At 46.3% G+C, this 19,013-nt stretch overlaps 1 protein-coding gene across 2 annotated transcripts in view; it reads left to right on the plus strand.

Moving 5' to 3' along the window:
• The window catches only part of kcnh5a (potassium voltage-gated channel, subfamily H (eag-related), member 5a), a 65,997-nt gene that overhangs the window by 11,652 nt on the left and 35,332 nt on the right, over positions 1–19,013 (plus strand). For both annotated transcript variants that reach the window (XM_077016902.1, XM_077016903.1), the window contains 5 exons: positions 698–826; positions 5,364–5,479; positions 6,019–6,411; positions 10,023–10,115; positions 12,244–12,673. In XM_077016902.1, coding sequence (XP_076873017.1) covers positions 698–826; positions 5,364–5,479; positions 6,019–6,411; positions 10,023–10,115; positions 12,244–12,673 — 1,161 coding nt within the window. The remainder of the gene's footprint in view (positions 1–697; positions 827–5,363; positions 5,480–6,018; positions 6,412–10,022; positions 10,116–12,243; positions 12,674–19,013) is intronic.

The following is a 19,013-nucleotide window of genomic DNA, read 5'->3' on the forward strand; positions in this document are numbered from 1 at the left end:
TAGCACTGAACATTAACCATAACATACAGCAAGCTGAACTGAAGGAAAGGGATTCTTGAAATATCCTTATCTTAAAATATAATTTGTAATATTATACATGTACTCAACATTCATTTTTACAGCCCCGTATTTCTTAGGTTTTTGAAACAGTTTCATATACCTGTCCCTGTGTACCTTTAGATTTCTGTCATTCCCCAGGGATTTACTATTTCTGAATTAATTGAAGGATAATCTGTTTTTGTTGGTTGGTAATTGGTGCAATACTTCAGAGGACTGTCACATCCTTAAAACTGACTCTGAAGTTTCAAAACATTTTGCCTGTATGTTCTATATGATGAGGTACATTGTAGGTCAAACATAACGTGGCCTCTAGGGCCTAAAGTCTATATTTCAGGCTTTGTATTTGTAGGCACTTAAAATCAAAAGTCCTAAACCGCTTCTTTAAGATGAGCCAGTGCAAGTAATCTAGGGCTTAATGATCCATTAGGCAGCTGTGCAACAGATTTCCTGTTCTAATGAACCAGCTAGTGAAGTTCCAGCTCTCTCTCTGTTCTCCTCTTCATGTTCTTATTGTCTGTATCTGATCCTCGATCCTATTTTATTCCACCAACTTCCCTCTCTTCCTGTTTCCCTCCATCAATCTCTCTCCATGCGCCCCTGCTGTCCCGCGCCTCCCGTGCTGCTCCTGTCCCGCTAGGGAGTCCCGTGTGGCTGTACATGCAGGTGGCACCCATCAGGAACGAAAACGATAAAGTTGTACTGTTCCTCTGCACCTTCAAGGACATAACCGTCTTCAAGCAGCCTATCGAGGACGAGACCACCAGAGGTGAGAACACGGCTCAGTCTCTTCTACTGCTGATGGGACTAAAGACAAAGAATGATCTTTGATTAGGCCCACGGGGATTAAAGGCTGAAGAAGCAATATACCTGTGTACTGACTAGAAACAAGGAACAAGGAATCTCTTAAGAGTCATGTGGGCCCTGAAGGGCAGCGTGGCCACGACCTTTGTACTCTTGTCTCAACAGTGTTCATCACGCACACCATGTTGCTTTTGCGAGTTGCATATCCATGGGTTCTTGTTATCTTGGTAACCCATTGTTATCTGAAGGCTGTGGAAAAAGCATGCATTCATTCCCACAGCACATTATACATATATAATAATAGTAATACAAAACTGAATATTGTATTGTTTTAGTGAAAGCTTCATCTAGTTACTGTTAGTCTTCATTGAGGTAATTACAGTAAACGTGGCAAAGTATTTGTGTTTTTTGCCCTACAAATCTACAACTGCCTTAATAATTAGTAAGTGACACTTCAAAATGGGACAGTGTGTGAAATGGCCATTACAAGGTCAATTAGAGCCGTTGTTTCCGAGCTGATATGTGCGGTGCTGCAAGCTAAAGCCAGTGCTAGCAGAATAGCACAGGGCCAAATCACAAGACAGTCAAGCTGTCACTTTGCATTTGAGAATGGCCTCTCTGCCCAGGAGCTGCTTCTGTTCCGCTCCTCTGCTATGTGTGACTGATGGCCTCTCTCTCTCTCTCTCTCTCTCTCTCTCTCTCTCTCTCTCTCTCATATGAGAGAGAGAGAGAGAGAGAGAGAGAGAGAGAAAGAGATACACACACACACACACAAAACCAACACAAGATAAGCATGTGAAAATATTGTGCCGATGTTTTGAGCCCTCCGGAGGCCAAAAGACTGTAATGGTCGATTGTGAAGTCCACTTAAAAGGCAACACTTTACAGTAGGTGAGTGTACTTCACTCTGTTTTCACTATATAAAGTGTCCGAGTGCAATGAGCCTCAGGTCGCTCACTAAGGCCCCGTTGTGGACGAACTGGGGTGACGTACTGGGTGGACATGCTGGGTAGGGTGGACGTACTGGGGCTGGACGTACTGGGTGGACGTACCCGGGTGGACGTGCTATGTGGACGTACTGGGTGGACGTACTTGGTGGACGTACTGGGGCTGGACGTACTGGGTGGATGTACTGGGTGGACGTACTGGGGCTGGACGTATTGGGTGGACGTACTGGGTGGAGGTACTGGGGCTGGACATACTGGGTGGACGTACTGGGTGGACGTACTGGGGCTGGACGTACTGGGTGGACGTACTGGGTAGAGGTACTGGGGCTGGACGTACTGGGTGGACGTACTGGGGCTGGACGTACTGGGTGGACATACTGGGGCTGGACGTACTGGGTGGACGTACTGGGGCTGGACGTTCTGAGTGGACGTACTGGGTGGACGTACTGGGGCTGGACGTTCTGGGTGGACGTACTGGGCCTGGACGTTCCGAGTGGACGTACTGGGTGGACGTACTGGGGCTGGACGTTCTGGGTGGACGTACTGGGCCTGGACGTTCTGAGTGGACGTACTGGGTGGAATAGCTATGCTACATATTCACTGCTAGTCTTGTATTGGGCAGAATTCCTTGCTGCTCCCATCACAAACTCTTTATGTGCCTGGCTAAGTATGGCTTATAGTTAAGAACCCGTATCGTAGCTTCATACTGTGTCACTGTGTAGTTCCTTTCATCAGCCTCAGGTCACACAGACCTCTGAGTGTGTGTGTGTGTGTGTGTGTGTGTGTGTATTTGTGTGTGATATGATATATACTTTACTATCCTGCAGGGAAATATTTATTGGACTCAGCACACAGAATAACCACATGTTCACTTGCAAACATCCCCTCAGTGTGTCAACATATGAGCTCTACATGACAATGTTTCACAGACTAGCAGCCTCAAAAAGCGACGTCTGCAGTGATTTACCCAATAATCGCAGAGACCCCCAACAACTGCTGCGCAATTCAGCAACCACTGCACTCCTACGTACTGCACTTGTGACACGGTTCCACAGTTGCTGCATGGCTCCACCCCTTCAAAACCTCACAATTGCTGCATGGCTCCGCCCCTTCTAAACCTCTTAGCCTGCAATTATCGCCCAGTCTCTCTGATATTCTACACTTACACATAGCCGTGTGCATGCACGTGTGTGTGTGTGTGTGTGTTTGTGTGCCTTTATTTTTGTTTTTTGTGTATGTGTACATGCATGTGTTGATTTCAGATGGAAAAGAATTCAGAGGGAAAAGGCTCTGCCAAATGTACAAGGTTTCACAATAATAAGAAAGTTTCATATCAGTGCATACGATCTCATCCTGGCTGTTAAAATGGCTGCATGGCTCTGTCAGCTTTTGTTCTCTGTCATATCCATTATCTGCGGATCGACGCTGTGACCGTGTGAATGTAATGTATGTGCCTGTGTTTCTGACTGTGGGCCCGAAGCACTCTGACCTGCCGTTGTGGTGGCATCTCACCTTGGCTATTGTGAAACACACAAGCTCCAAATAACAGCACACTGGCGAGAGAAATGAGGAATTATGGTGGATTACACTGATTCTTGGGGATTTCACCCATTGTTCCTTATCGTCCCTTGCTGTATGCTGTGTGACTGCACTTCACCACTTAAGGAGTGAGGTGGAGGGAAACCGAATCAGAGACCCAGAGGGGACAGGGGGACTATTAGACAATATCACTTCCACCACACCACTCACTCCAGCTCTTTCTTTCTATATCCTCTGCCATCTCTATGTGTTATGATACTGCTGGCCCCGAGCTGGGAAAACCTGGTCTTATTTAGCCCATAGCCCAGATTGGCGTGGCCTTCATTCACCTGTCTGCCTAGAAAACGCTTGTGAGGATGGAAGGCAAACACGCGATGAGTGCAGACTCCATTACCCAGGAGCTACGGCCAGCCTGGGGGAACCCTGTGGGGAACACTCTGGTACCCCGAGCAGAGGGCCCATCTGCAGGGGCCCTCTCTGGCACAGGCTCCCGTACAGTGCTGTCATGGCACCGTCTGAGGCTGACGGCCAGCTTGCACAATTGTTTCTTTCTTTCTCTCTCTTCCTCCATCATCGGTGGCCCTATCTGATCTATCTGCTTTCTTCTAGATCTCCAACCCCTAATTATTTATGTCTCCTCTTCATAAGTTTCTTCATATTCTCATAGTCTCATATTCGAAGTTCCTGCGATGATTCTGCCACACTTATTCATCTCCGTCAGATTACTCAGCAAAATTAGCCTGCACTGCACTGTTGATGTCCTCGTCGGAGGTGCAGCTGCTCTCCCCTCCGTCCCATAAGGCTGCGCTTTATTGCTGTGTGCTCTCACTGAACCCTGAACGGGCTCCATCAAGCCGCTGGGCTATTTTGGTCCAGCCCAGCAGCTGGTGCACGTGGGAGCTGGTGGGGCTCTGCGAGAACTCCCGCATGCTGAGGAAGCGAAATGCAAAGAAGCAAAATGGCCATGCGCCCCCCTCTCGGCTGACACCCACAGTCCCGCGCGCCAGCATCGCTGGGCCGGGCCGCCTCAAAGTGGCAGTGCAGTACGTCTTTCTGCCTCCCTCTCTCTCTCTCTCTCTCTCGATCTCTCCACGAGTCTGCTTTTAGGGGCGCGGCACTATAAATCTTCACTTCTGCAGATGCTAAACAGATCGAATTCAGACTGGTGTGACTGTTCTCCAACACAAAAGAAGAGTGGGGTGGAGGGGTTGGTGGGGGGGGGTGGGAGACGTCGAGACGGGGCGGCAGCGTTTGATCCCCGACCCGTCAGCAACAGCCGCCGAGCTCAGAGCGCTCCCCGTTAGGAAGGCTCACTGGCCATGCGGGGGTTAAAATGGGCGGGGCTTTGTTCTGCCTCCCACTGGTTTCGTCTCACCCACTTGGCTCTGATCAATCTTCAGCCAAAAGTATAACTTCTCACTGGTGAAACATTAATGAGGAGATGCAGGCTTTGGTCCAGCCTCACTCCTTCCCTTCATGTGCCACTGTGCTGCAGTGCTTTTCATTCTGAAATCATAAAGAAGTCTTATAGCCTCACCACTGCCCCCGGTGGCTACAGGTGTTTCTCATTCCAAAGGTGCAAGCAAGGTGAAATGGTTCACTTTGTAGAGTGAAGACAGGAACATGGGAAGGATAATGATGACACAGGCACATATCTTGTGATGTTTCTTTGAGAAAAAGAGGAGAGAATATAAAAGGGTTTGTGAATTGGGGCATGAACGGAGGTCAAAAGGTCGGCAGGGGTAAGGGGAGAGAGATATGAGAACATAAAGGTAGAGGTAGCAAGGTCGTAAGAGAGAGTTATAGAACCTCCTTAAACCTTCCTGACAAAAGTAGACTGCTCCGTGAAGGGAAACGGAGAGAGAGGAGAATGACAGGAATGAGGTTTGGTGGAAGTCCTTTTGGCAGAGGCTCTGTAGCTTCTCTGAGCCTCAAGTTGCAAGATGGGAGGATTCGATGAAACGTGGAGCTCTTCTGGTTGTTGAGGTGTTTGTTCACTTGCTTCCTCTGTGGCAGGATGGACCAAGTTCGCGAGGCTCACCAGGGCCCTCACCAACAGCCGAGGTACACTACAGCAGCTCGCCCCACTCAACAAGAACGAGGTCAGCCATAAACACTCCAGACTGGCTGAGGTGAGAACCACTTTTGCCCCCTCAACACACCTCTCCCAACACACACACACACACACACACACACACACACACACACACACACACAGAAACAAACACCCTGATGCCAGAAAGGTTAGACAGCAAAATCAACAATGAGTCATGCTCTTTAAAGGTCTATGCCTTTTTCTCACGCAATTCTGTCACACTGCCGTCTTTCTCGTACAGGAGAAGGTTGAGTTCATTGCTGACTAATTGCTGTTGTGTGTTGAGTGTCACAGAGAGCCTTTGTGACTCAATACAGCTCACAGCCTCAGACAACCACGGGAAGGCTTTCTGTGTTACAGTAAATAATTCCACGAAGAGGAGTCATGATTTGATAGCAGACCTCATATTCTGTGGTCTGACATGAACGTAATGACACAGCATGATAACAGGCATTTCAGTGCGTCACTGAGATCAGATGAAGCATATAAAGTTCCTGTCCCCCCCCCACGCACACACACACAAACACACACGCACACACACACCATGGCTCATGGTTCTTTCTCCTTACTGCTCAGGCTCTGCAGCTGGGCTCGGACATCCTGCCGCAGTACAAGCAGGAGGCTCCTAAAACACCTCCACACATCATCCTGCACTACTGCACCTTCAAGACCACGTGGGACTGGGTCATCCTCATCCTCACCTTCTACACCGCCATCATGGTGCCCTACAACGTCTCCTTCAAGACCAAGCAGAACAACCTGGCCTGGCTGGTGGTGGACAGTGTGGTGGACGTCATCTTCCTGGTAGACATTGTGCTCAACTTCCACACCACGTTTGTGGGCCCAGGAGGAGAGGTCATATCAGACCCCAAGCTAATACGTATGAACTACCTGAAGACCTGGTTTGTCATAGACCTCCTGTCCTGCCTGCCCTATGACATCATCAATGCCTTTGAGAATGTGGACGAGGTATATATACGCATTTACATTCATTTAGAAAGTTTGAAGAGTTTTGTATCAAATAGGCAATGGAAAAACACTTCAAACACAGCATTTCTGATAGTAAAACAATGGCATTAGAAGCTTAGTTGCATTACCTTGTAATGGTAAAATATATTGGCAACATCTGAAAGTGAAAAACCAAAGATACACTTAGAGAGAGTGAAAGTGTCTGCTCTAGTTGAGAAAGCTTCATATTATCTTATTATCATCAGGTAGTGATTCTGAACATCTGTTTTGGTCAAGCTTCGTGATGAATAACGTCTTTTTTTTTTACTTGAATTATGTTCAACTGTTGTTTACAAAATCTCTGGTCTGCCTATTTTGGTCACTCTCTTTTCCAATGAAAGTGCCTTGTTAGGACACATTAGAGACCCCATTCTGATTATTACTTTGCTAAAAGCCACTTTTCTGAGTAATTTGCATTACGTTTTGACTAGAATGGTTGCCAGGAGCATCTGTTGGGACTCTTAATGCCAACGTGTTGAAGATATTATGTCCTGTGGAGAAAAAAAATGTCTTGCTGAATTTGCTTCACTGAAGCTTTGCATAAAAATTGATCCTTTGTCTTTTCATTAGAGAGCTGCCAATTCTTCTTGTGATGATAACTGTTTATACAGTACTGCGCTAGCATCGGGCTGTTTGTCTTGCTGGATAGAGCGGAAATAAATGCATGCATGAGCATTTTTGTGAGTTACATGCATGTCAGGCACGAGGGGGTATGTGTATGGGAGGCCAAGTGTGTACACGCATGATTTTACAGTCCACACGTGTGCTGAGGGATCTGACGCTCTCTCCGTTCCACAACGGCGCGTTGGTTGGGTGGTTCGGACCGGCTCATTGGTGAACTGGACTGCAGTGGCCTCCTCACTGGTCTTCACGTGACTGCAGATGCCTGGGACTGTGATGCGTTGTCCAGAGGATGTGAGGATGTCCCGTGTGTTAAGAGATGGGACAGAGGAGCGTAATGCTGGATGTTTGGGTGATAGTTTTATTGTCATCCACTTTTGAGGCTTAGAATGGCAGTGTGTCCTTAGCGGTGCTGTGTGGACCAGGCTGCCTGCACCACTACAGCATGATTGGCAAGAAAACAGCATGATGGCATGAAAGCAGCAAGAAGTTTGGGTATTTTTCCATCATTGCTGGGCATGCTGGGATATTGCCCCCGTTTTGAAGCATGCTTATTATATTCCCTGCCAGTTCTCAAACCATACGCACCGCTTACCTGCACGCAGCGGGTCACCTGCCTGCCGCGGGTCACCTGACGGCCACGGGGATCACCTGGTGTAGCGCGTTATCTGGCCGCACATTGCATCGACTACTTCTGTGCGTTTTCCAGTGACACGCAAGCCCACCTCTTCATTTCTCCTTATTAGCCGTCCTCTCGCGAGGCCGCTCATGTCTGCGGTGGAACACTTGGGTAACAAACCTCCACTGCTGCATTCTTCTCCTCCAGCCAGCATCGGTTTTGCAGTTGCCTTGGCAACAGGCGTCTTCATCCCATCAAGGCGGTGCCTTCGCTAGAGCGTGTGCGGCACGGCAACAGGACGAACGCAATAAAGTCGCCTGAAATCGTGGTGCAACCAGAATCTCAATAACGAGCTGTAATGTGGCACATGGGCGCCCGGCTTCCATGTCTTTACCAATCTGATCTGCTTAAAACGCCCGAGACTCAGACTGACACAGGCAGGCCACGACTGTGTTCTGCTAAGCCTGGCTCAGGAGCGCTCGGGTGCGGGCTGAACGTGCAGCAGGGGGCTACACGAACGTGATGCAATAAAATACATCACTCTCACTATTTAACCGCATCTTATCAGTCATCGTTATACATATCTAGTGTTCAGCATCCTGTAGGCAGTGGAGGAGGATGAGGAAGAGGAGGAGGAGGAGGGTTGGGGTCTGTCTCCTGTGCATTCAAGCACAGTCACGCTTTCCCCACTAGATTTAACATGTTTTTAGCACAGACTGTGAATGAAGCAGAGAAACTCGAATTATACTCCAGAGAAACTAATTGCTCACTCGCTCGTCTGTTTTGATCTCTTGAGTGGAGATGAATGATATTTATTTTTTGTAATTTTCCAGCCATTAAGTTTATTAGTCAGTTTAAGAGCTTGGTGTTTTGTTCTCTATTCACCACAAAATCCATCTGGGCAAAATACAAGGATAAAAATATTTTGTTTTCATGCCTCTTGCTTTCATATGGAAATTTTGGTCAGCTAGGTGCTATTATGAATATGGAATTACTCTATATTTTCTTTCATATTCCTTTTTATGAGTTACTTTATGCTGTGGGAAATAACTTATCAGCTCATTTGTATTTAACACGTGGCTTATGGTGCATTTAAAAGTTATTATGTCTGTCAAAGTAACATGGTTAATTAATATGTTGGAAAAGAAATGTGGCTCTTGCAGAGCCCTTACTGTTGAAAGACATGAAAAAATGGCTTGGATGAAGCATCTGCACAGGCTCGTGGGTAATGTGTGGTACACATGTTACGTCTCTAGTCCAGACCCCCCTTTCTTCTTTTCAGTCCATACTGGTTCTGTGAGAGAAACTCAAGACCAAGAGTGTGAGGCTAAGATAACTGGAGAGTGTGAGGGGTGAAGACCTGTGGAGACTGGTGAAAAATGAACAGTGTTTCCAAACAGACCACAAGGCGTTAGGGAGTACAACAAAGAGTGGTGAGGAGAAGTGGAGGCGATGATGATGATGATGATGAAGGCCACAGAGGAATTTGTGGCCTATAAAAAGCAGAATCAGAAGTGTGTGTGTGTGTGTGTGTGTGTGTGTGTGTGTGTGTGAGAGTGAGAGTGAGAGAGAGAGAGAGAGAGAGAGAGAGAGAGAGAGAGAGAAAGAGCATGAGCACATAAATGTGTGTCTGTGTCCTCACTCAACACACACTCATGCATGTATGAATGAGAGTTTTCTGCAGTGATGGTTTTAATCCGACGACAGAGGCCAGGTGTCACCAACACACCTGCTGTTAAAATGTCACACCCTATTCCACTGTCCCAGCCTCCGGCAGCCTCCGTTTTGCCTCTCGGAGCCAGCGAGCTGCCCGCCTCCTCAGCACACGTTCGGTGCTGACAGGTGTCATCTAGCGCCACGCTCCGTGCCGTGACAGGGTCTCACCGCGCTCGTCCCGCGGTACCTCCGTTCCCTCAACCCTCCTGGACTTCGGCAGAGCAACATCTGAGTGAACTCGCGAACACTGCTTGTCAACACATTAAAGCGCTAAAGTGTATTTCATGTCGGAGGCAGTAGCCCACAGCTCAGGTGTCTGTTGCCCCTCTTCACGCAGAGCTACCAGATGCTCCCCGGGGGGGCTGCATGCTATCATTATTCCCTAGACCCCTCCCTCATCTGCACAGCCTGGTGTGTCCTCAGGCTGCTGTCTTGAGCTACTGCCGGTCACTTTAGTGGTGTTTTTAATCATTTCCTGTGTTCTTGAACTCATTTCATGTTCACTGGCGTGTTGTGTTGCACTACCGAGACTTATTAAGCTGTGCGTCACGTTAAAACATGTCTCGCGTTCGTTTGAGTAACCTCTCTGTCCGTTCCACTGTTCCCACTGTTTCAGGACCCCATCTCCGACTCCTCCGCAGTCGGCCGCATGCCGGCTGTTGCCAGCTCCCCACGGAACGCTACGCGCGCGGAAGACTCTGTGCTGCCGGTAATTTGCTCTTCCTCTTACTCTTCCTCGCTGTCTCACCATTCTTCCCCTTCCCCGCTGTGTGAGTCCTCGCTCCGCACACACTCATCATTAGTGTGAGGCGTCAACCCCTTGTTGTGGCTTGTCGAGTGGGGCATGGGGAGTGTAGACACTAATGGCGTTGTAGTTTAATGCTAATGATCTTTTGGATTCTTCACCCATGTGTTTTGTTTGTCTGGTGATTTTTAGATGCGAGTCAATCTAGATTAGTCTGCCGCATAAACTTTGCCACGCCTGATGCAAGCGCACACACAAGCCGTAGGCTACTGAATTTTACGAGCACAGTCAGTGAGACATTGTTTAGGAGCAAACTGTACTTCTCACTTAATCTCAGATTGTTCTCAACAGCAATGCCACCACCCCAACTCTGAACTGCCCCCTCCTTCCACGTGCCTTTCACCTACGGATTCCTTACTAAGAAAAAAATGTTGCCATTTGCAAAGTGCTACGTATGCACAAATGCAAATTAGAACCTTAAATGACAAATTACTAGGAAAAGATTTCTATTAGAAGATTCCTAGCCTGGAGAGGCACACGAGTCCCTGCTGGCCACACAGTGACTAACTTGCAGCCCCTGACTAAAGCCCCTTGGGTTATCGTCTGAGCACTATGAACACATCTATTTTTACTTCCTCTTCCTCTGTGTCAGTATCTTGGGTAAATTGCTCCTTTCAAGAATATAAAGCATGTTTGAGAAATAACCCTCATGATTATGTGACGGCTGAACAAAAACTGAGCTGAGGAAAATGCAAATTAGAATTATGAGGTGCACATTGCTGCAGACATTGATAAGCTGCCCTAGGCTGTCAGTTTGCTACTCGCTAATGCTGTTGAAGATGCAAGAATTAGCCTTTGATAGGTCAGATATGTTCCTCTGAAAAGACCGACCGTGTGTACTTGAACTCTGCCGTTCCATTTCATCAACGAGATCATATGCGGTTCTGTTTGGAGGAATTTAAGGATTTCATTCGTTGGACGTCTAACGGTTATTGGTCTGGAAACCTGTGTTTCTGCCCTCTGCCTCCAGCACCTTTGACTTCGTCAATAAATACAGAGCAGGATCTTGGGTTCTGAAATGAATTAATGTTGCAGGGCTTTGTATGCTAATTTCAATTCTTGAAGACCTGTTTTCCCCATGCAGAGGCAGTAAAGTGATATTTAATTTTTGTTTTGTTTGTGGAGCCATTGTTCTAGTGTGTGGGTGTACCTGAAAAAGAGCATTCTGTTTGTCTCTCACCAAAAGCCAGGAACACTAAAATATCTCCCCCCCACCCCCACCCCCTCCGCCTTCGCTCACAATGGTCCAGACATTTCCGATGGTCGCTTTAGAGCTTATATATAGACTTTGGAAACTTCTACCCTATCATGTCTGGATGATACCTGTAGCCACTGTCTTACACAACGATCCTCATGCAGGGACATTTTTCACATTCTTTTCTTACATTTTTGTCGTTAAGTCACTTCATACCACAGTGCCCATCAGATTCATCAAATTGGTGTTAACAAGCATCTTAAAGAGCTGTTTGTGCGTGAGTATTCACTAATTAGAATTGTGAATTTACATATTTGACAACCCAAAAATGCCAAGTTAAAGGCCAAGTTGGTGTTTGTGGCGAGTCCTCTCAAATCACTCGCACGAGGAATCTGTTTGTGCCAGCAGTTCTTGCACGAGGCCTGATGACTTCATGGTGCCCAACCGGCTCGCCATGTTCTCCTTTTCAGGACATCTGCATTTCCTCTTACTTGAAGGGAACTTGTGTGATGATGAGAGCATCTCCAGAACACCATAGCAGCTTCTCCTCTCCTCCTTCTCCAACATGAAAGCAGACAGATCAAAGCAGCTATAGGCAAAAGAAAACAGGCATGTGGAGATATAGCATCCCTCAAATCAGAATCATCCATGTGAAAATGCTCTGGAAGATAGCTGCTTAACATGTCTTAGTCTAGATATGGAGTATGTTTGATGGATGAAGGGTTATTAACCATATGGTCTCTTGCAAATGTTTGCACTGTTCTGACATTACAGAAGCTCTGTGGACTTGTGTACCAGCTCCTTATCCACTGTACTGTGTCTTCCTCTGTCTGCCAGGGTCTCAGCAGCCTCTTCAGCTCTCTGAAAGTGGTGCGCCTGTTGCGTCTGGGCCGCGTGGCCCGCAAACTGGACCATTATCTGGAGTACGGAGCCGCCGTCCTCGTCCTGCTCGTTTGCGTCTTTGGTCTGGTGGCTCACTGGCTGGCGTGCATCTGGTACAGCATTGGCGATTATGAGGTCATCGACGAAGCCACCAATACCCTCAAGACGGACAGCTGGCTCTACCAACTGGCCGCCAGCATCGGCAGACCGTACCGGTACAATGCTAGCGGCTCGGGCCAATGGGAGGGGGGTCCGAGCAAGGACACACTCTACATCTCATCGCTCTACTTCACCATGACCAGCCTCACCACCATCGGCTTCGGCAACATCGCCCCTACCACGGACGGGGAGAAGATCTTTTCTGTAGCCATGATGATGGTGGGATGTAAGTGTTCCTCCGTACTTTGCTTTACTGGTTTCGTGCTCTGTTCTGATTTAGGAAAAACAGAATTCAGAGTTGAATTAGTGGTGTTTCAAAAACAGTAAATATTCAAATAGAGCAGCAAAGTCAAAGTCCCATAAAGTGTACAGGCATGTGCAATTCTTACAGTTCACACTATACCGCCACACCTGGCTCTCAGCATCCTAGTTCCTGCTCGTCTGTATATCTTCTTGGAGGGTCTGAGCAGTCTAAGGGCCTTGAAATAGCCCTGCCCCGGCTTCAGGGTGGATCTGTAACGCCAGCCCTCCTGATCCCTGCACAGTCCTTAAGCCCCACTGGCTATAACTGGCTGACAGGCCATGACTAAATTGTGGCAGGAAGTGTTCAGTGGGGAGTGGTAAGTGACAGCAGCCCCGGCGGGCTCACACCTGATTGGCTGAGCGAGGGAGTGGGAAACTCAGTGGAGCACACATTGCTGAACAGGGTGACGCTGGTGGCCAGTGGGGTTGCCTTCGGGTAGGCTGAGTTTAGGCCAGTTAACACTGCTTTGGCTGTCTGTTGATTTCACAATAAGCTGAGTCTGGTGGGTGCAGTATTCTACTGGGTGCCCGTCAGGGTTTGTTGTGGGTCAGGGGTCAGGCCTGCTTGCTGGGTATGACCAGGCTGACAATAACATCATGCTGTTTTGTCTATCCACAAATCCTGACAGGTTGGAGGCAATATAACATGATTCTGTATTACAAATTACCGGTAATGTTTTGCGGTAGTCCTAATTTCCCTGTATTGATGTAGTGTGACACATTTCAATAACACTGGCTTTACTGGCTGAATTTTTAAATTGTATTACACATGTTACTCGTATGTTTCTAAAAAGATAATAATTAGCATGTAATGTATTTACATGTATGTTGTACAGGAAGAGAGTAAAGGGGAAAAATGGACAAATTTACATTATTCCAAATATCACAAGTGTCAATGTTCTCCTGTTGTAAGCATGTAGCTGAACTGACACGCCCTCTCTGTGGGTTTTGTGATGATTGGCTCCTTCTACCTTCATCAAGTATAGAAAGGAACTGTTGACTGTCATCTTTGCATTTTTTAATGTTTAAGATCTATTTTAAAGAGTGACTTTGAAGCAAAAGAGTGAGTAGTGTTTTTACTTTTTCCAGTAAGTTAATCCTATTACAGTTATAGAAAACATATTCTATTCTTTAAATGTTATTAACTAGCCCCACCTTGGTTCACCTTGGTTCAGGGCTGTTACCCTGAAACCTCTGCTGGTTTCAACTTTGGTAGTGTACAGTGTTGGGGAGTGATTTGTTTGAAGTAGTTGAATGATGGTAGGCCTGAAGATTATGATAATTTGACATGTTTAATCAGGTAGAACCATGATCTTCTGTGAAATATCAGGTCACGATTTACTTCAGGTTTTGGGTAAAATGTTTGGATTGGCTGTCAATCTAACCAATCACCATTGATGAGCCACAAGATGAACCTATTAATGTTAATCATAAATCTGTCAACACTATATGGTGGATTTGTGAGTCAATGACTGGTACCAATGTGATTGAAAAAAGGTGAAAAATTGGTGTTGAGCTCATCACAATGGTAAGAGCTCAATCCACTAATCTGCGCGCTGCTTTTATGCGATATGGCTATGATAGTTCTCTGCCCTCTATCTGTCTTTCCTCCGAGTCTCTTTTCCTTGAAAATGCTTCCCATTCCTTAACTCAGTGGAGTCTGCAGGGATGTGTGCGCACAGACGCATATGTGCTTGTGTTTAAATAGCGGTACCTCTGGGTTCAGTGAGGCACATTTAAGGTAATTGATAAAACATGCACATACATTACAGAACCAAATTCAGGTCTCACTGTGACCACACACACTCTGCCTAACTGAGGTGCTAATAAACCATAGGAGGACCATTGGGCAAGGTCCGGTAGGTCTCTTGGCTGGGCCAGAACTCCCATATAGAATCGTTGGCAGACCAGAACTGTTACATTTTAATGCTAGCCAGTGAGTCAGGAGGACAGTGTGTGTTGAATTTAGAAAGCGCTGCTCTAGGTCTCCTCAGGCCTACAGTTCAGTGGCCACTTCCATCCTGTGCCAGCCCCCGCTGAACACACACTGTCCTGGTCCACAGCACCCTAGCAGCCAGTAAAGACCTAGAGTTCTGTGGATGCCACTGGGTTAGTCTGGCATCCGCTCTGTGTCTGTGCTCTGGCTTTTAGCCGACAACTGTGCGGATCAGAGAGCCCGGTCAGTGCCTTCTGCCACACCTCCTGTTCATCTGCTCCTATGCTATGGTTCAGTTCTCTCAACGAATCTACTTGGTTACACTGAACCTGTAATCAACAGGAGGTATAGGTCCATGTCTTGAAGAACTCGGCCGGTTACAGATGTTATCTGTACAACTTCAGTGTGTCGACTGTAGTACACATCGGTTTCTTGGCTGGTCTTGGCTGGTCTCGTTCTTTTAACGATACTCTACGCACAAAAGGAGCTCCACACAGGACAGTTAAGGTATTAGCTATTGTTTCACTTGGCCAAATAATGTAGCTCCTGTTGGGGGAATATGCCCACCTTCATGTTCAAAAGCCAAGCTGTCTTTTTAGTGCAGCCACTAACCGTTCATGGCTGGGTAGTTTGTCCATTATCACTACCGTCTGTGTAAGACGGTGTCGGGTATGTTGGAACTCATTTGCCTCTGACAAAGAAAATAGATCTGTTCCGTTATTCAACCTCTCCCTACCTCACCACGATCTTGGAGATGCATTCGGTACATTTTACATTGCTGACCCACATGCTGGAAAAACTGCAAGTCCTTATGCAGATTCTTGCTCCTGACTTTTTTTGCACTTCTGTCTTTCTTTAGCTTCCTTTTCATTCTCAATTTCCATCTGTTCTCACCGGGTGTCTTTCACTCAGTGAGAACGGATTCTTTCTGCACTACCCCTCATCTCATTCCCATTCTCCTCTCTCCCTTCCCCTCTCCCTCCATCTCTTTTGCTTGCCCTATCTCACTGAGTTAAGCTGTATTCCTGATTGGGCCTCGCTGCTGTACCTTGAACCTAAGCTGTAGTGTTGAAAGTGCCCATCAAGCCATCACCACTATCTCTCTGTTTCTGCTGCTTCCTACAAGAGCGCCCTGCTGACTGACCAATGGCCTGCCCCATGGGACCTGATTGGCCGTGAGCTACATTTCTGATTACCATAATCGGGCACTGCAATTGTGCCTAAGAGTCAGGTGGGGAAAAAGAAGCAAAGGATGTTTAAAACTGGGGAGCCAAAAGTTATTGGAGTAATGAGTGGAGCGATGCTATTTCATGTGTGTTAGAGTGAATCAGATTCATTTTCCTTGCCCAAAGAGTTGCATAGGAAGGCATGTGATCTCTTTCAATGCTTTCCCCTCTCTGTCAATAACTCTGTGGTGTTCATAAATAACAGGGAGAAGGCGCTTGTTAATTTGGTGCAATATAGTGGTGCAGTCCCTGTTTGTCCAGGCATTGATCTACCGAGAGGAGCAGGGCATATCTGACTAATTACAGCCCCGGCTCCACCTCTCCAGATGAGCTTGTTAACATCACTACCGCTGCCTTTCCATTAGGCCATGTGATGAAGGCTCAGGACTCCTGGCCATTTTGTATCACCCTCATGTCAGGCTGTAATTCTGTAGTTCCAGATGGACCAGACCCGGTTCAGATTGATCTCAAATCAAATGCCAATACCTTCCTAGGACACAGAAATAGGAAAAGGAAAGAGGAAGAACAATTAGATAAAAATACAACATAATCACACCTCTTTCTACATAATTACCCAAGTGAGCGTTCTTCATGTTCTGCACGTTTGATGATCATCTGTTCTCACCTGCCAAGGAATTTGGGGTTTACACCTACACTAAAATCTTATCTTCCTGCTGTGCTGCTGTCATCAGCAGAAAAAAAAAAATCCCATTTTATCTCAAGCCAGGCATGGAGAGTAGATGGCACATATTATGCAATGTATCATTATATTCCTCCACTTCAAGTGGGTGGTAGAATTTGACTGTCAGATTAAGAGCTCGAGAGTCTACTGATCCCATGTATAGTGTAACCAGGACATGCGCGCTGGTTATAAGTGACGGGCAGCTCAACCGTCTAGTCTAAATTTGAAATGGAGACATTATAAATAGCCAAGGTTCTACCCTACTGCCAATAAGGGCATATTTTAAGATCAAGAAAGCATACATGTGTGTATTTTTTTGCCTACCTTATACTGCCATATTTTGGCTGATGAGTAGAAAGTAAAAGCTTTGGCTAGATGAGGCCTGATGCTGAGGCATGCACACAGGAAGGACTGCAGAAGTTACAGTGCAGCACACTGAACCCTGAGGAACACCCGTGCTCACAAACCATTCTTCACTCAAGCTTTAACAGGATGTAGGTTTTATTTTTTTAAGATTTTAGTGCTTTTGTGCATCTCAGCACTTGGTTAAACTTAGAAAAATGAAAAGCACAGTAAAAGTTTACATCGGAATGGTACTTTTAAAGTGTACTCCAGTCATTGAACAAAATGTAATATATTTAGTAACAATATGCAATAATGCATTACTAGTCTTTTCTTATATAGTAGAAAACACTATCATTGTGTATAAAGTAATTACACACTGATTCTCAGTGTTTACATAGTAAGTATATATAATGATACATCTAACAGACGTGGGTTCATCTTACACAGGTAGTTTAACATAAAGTGTTGAAAACATTTTAAGGATTTTAAAGATTTCAAATCCAAGTTTAAATCCTTGAACATTCACGTTCACAGTCTTCAAGTTAACTGGAGAAATCCATGCAGGGACAGATTGATGATTCCAAGTATTATGTTGTTAAACCTGACCATAGCATTCTGCGTAATAGATAATCATTTGTGTATTTGACAGGCATGTGTTCCCTCAATTAACGTTCAGATCCAAGTTTTTTCCAAACAATCCTCATATCACTGCAGTGGATTTTATGACATGTGTGCACACTTTATGGTCTTAGAACTTGCAGTCCAATTTGCCTCTGATTTACCCTTTGTTTACACTCAATGACTAAGCTTTTTAAATGTATTTATTTCATTCAAATACAGGCGTACTTTCTACGCTTGAAGAAGAGGTATCTATAATCTACAATGCGATCTGAAAATGTGATCTTTGTGTGATCTTCAGGTCTTTGGTCGATTTATTCTTTTCTTCCCATATTTATTATTAGTTTTCAGGGTCATGTTTTGGTCTGATTTTCACTATTCCAAGCAAATCTCATACTTGTCAGTATACAGTTAACATGTCCTAAGACATTTTTTTTCCCAACATACTGTAATAAAATCCATGCAATGAATTCATATTCCAGGGTAAATGGGATCGGTCTATTGGCTGGGAGTGCTCTGACTCTCTTGATTTTTGCAGTCTATTATCTAACCTGACCTGCACATTTGCCTGCTGTCTCAAAAAAAATCACTGCGCTTCGATCCCCACTGTGCTTCCGCTGGCGGCCGAGGGGCTCGCCGCAGCGCGCCAGGAACCGCAACGCGCCACGGGGGGGCCTGGATCACCGGGCTGCACGAGTGCAGGACTCCCAGCAGCACCCAGGACACACGGGCTGAGGCTCTAGAGCTCGTGGGATGCCGGGTCAGGGGATCCTTAGCCTCAGGAGCTACACAGTGCACTGCATCGATCTGTCTGGCGCTGTGCAGTCACACTTCATGGGCTTTCTGGAGAGAGGAGGTTTGATTGGGGAATTAGGGATGGGGGGGGATGAGTCTGAGTGATATTGGTGCAGTACGGAGAGGTAGAAGATAGCCCTGCTCAACATGCCCTCAGCCCTCATGGGAACTTGCTGTAAATAAATGAAACAGCCCATTGCTCCTTTAACAGAGTCCATTTAAAGTATAGCCTAACATCTGGAGCTTGTCTGTACACTACCTTGAATATTATAATGTCTAATATCACTTCCTGCTCGACTCGATTGAGAAATGTGACTTAATTGAATTACCGTAATTGTCTCTGCACAAACTCCTCAAAAGCTCAGTCAGAGCTGTCCAGGCAGCTCGGGCTGACGTAGGTACAGCAGCGTACGCAGAAGTGTGCGTATATCTTCCATTTCTTGGTTGTTAGGTTGATTGATCTTGTGGAATGGTTCCTTCAGCTGTTGTATAGCCTAATCTGTGATCGGAGATCAAAACAGGTCCGTGTGATTAACTCTAATGAACACGCTTTCCCCATTCAAGTACATCCCATTCACTCAAACCACTGACACAACAACATCTCTGACTAACGGCCTCCAGGCATTGTAGTCTGTAAATGGATCCAAGCATCCTTTAAACC

This window comes from Brachyhypopomus gauderio, chromosome 9, assembly GCF_052324685.1.
Source record: "Brachyhypopomus gauderio isolate BG-103 chromosome 9, BGAUD_0.2, whole genome shotgun sequence".
Lineage (NCBI taxonomy): Eukaryota > Metazoa > Chordata > Actinopteri > Gymnotiformes > Hypopomidae > Brachyhypopomus > Brachyhypopomus gauderio.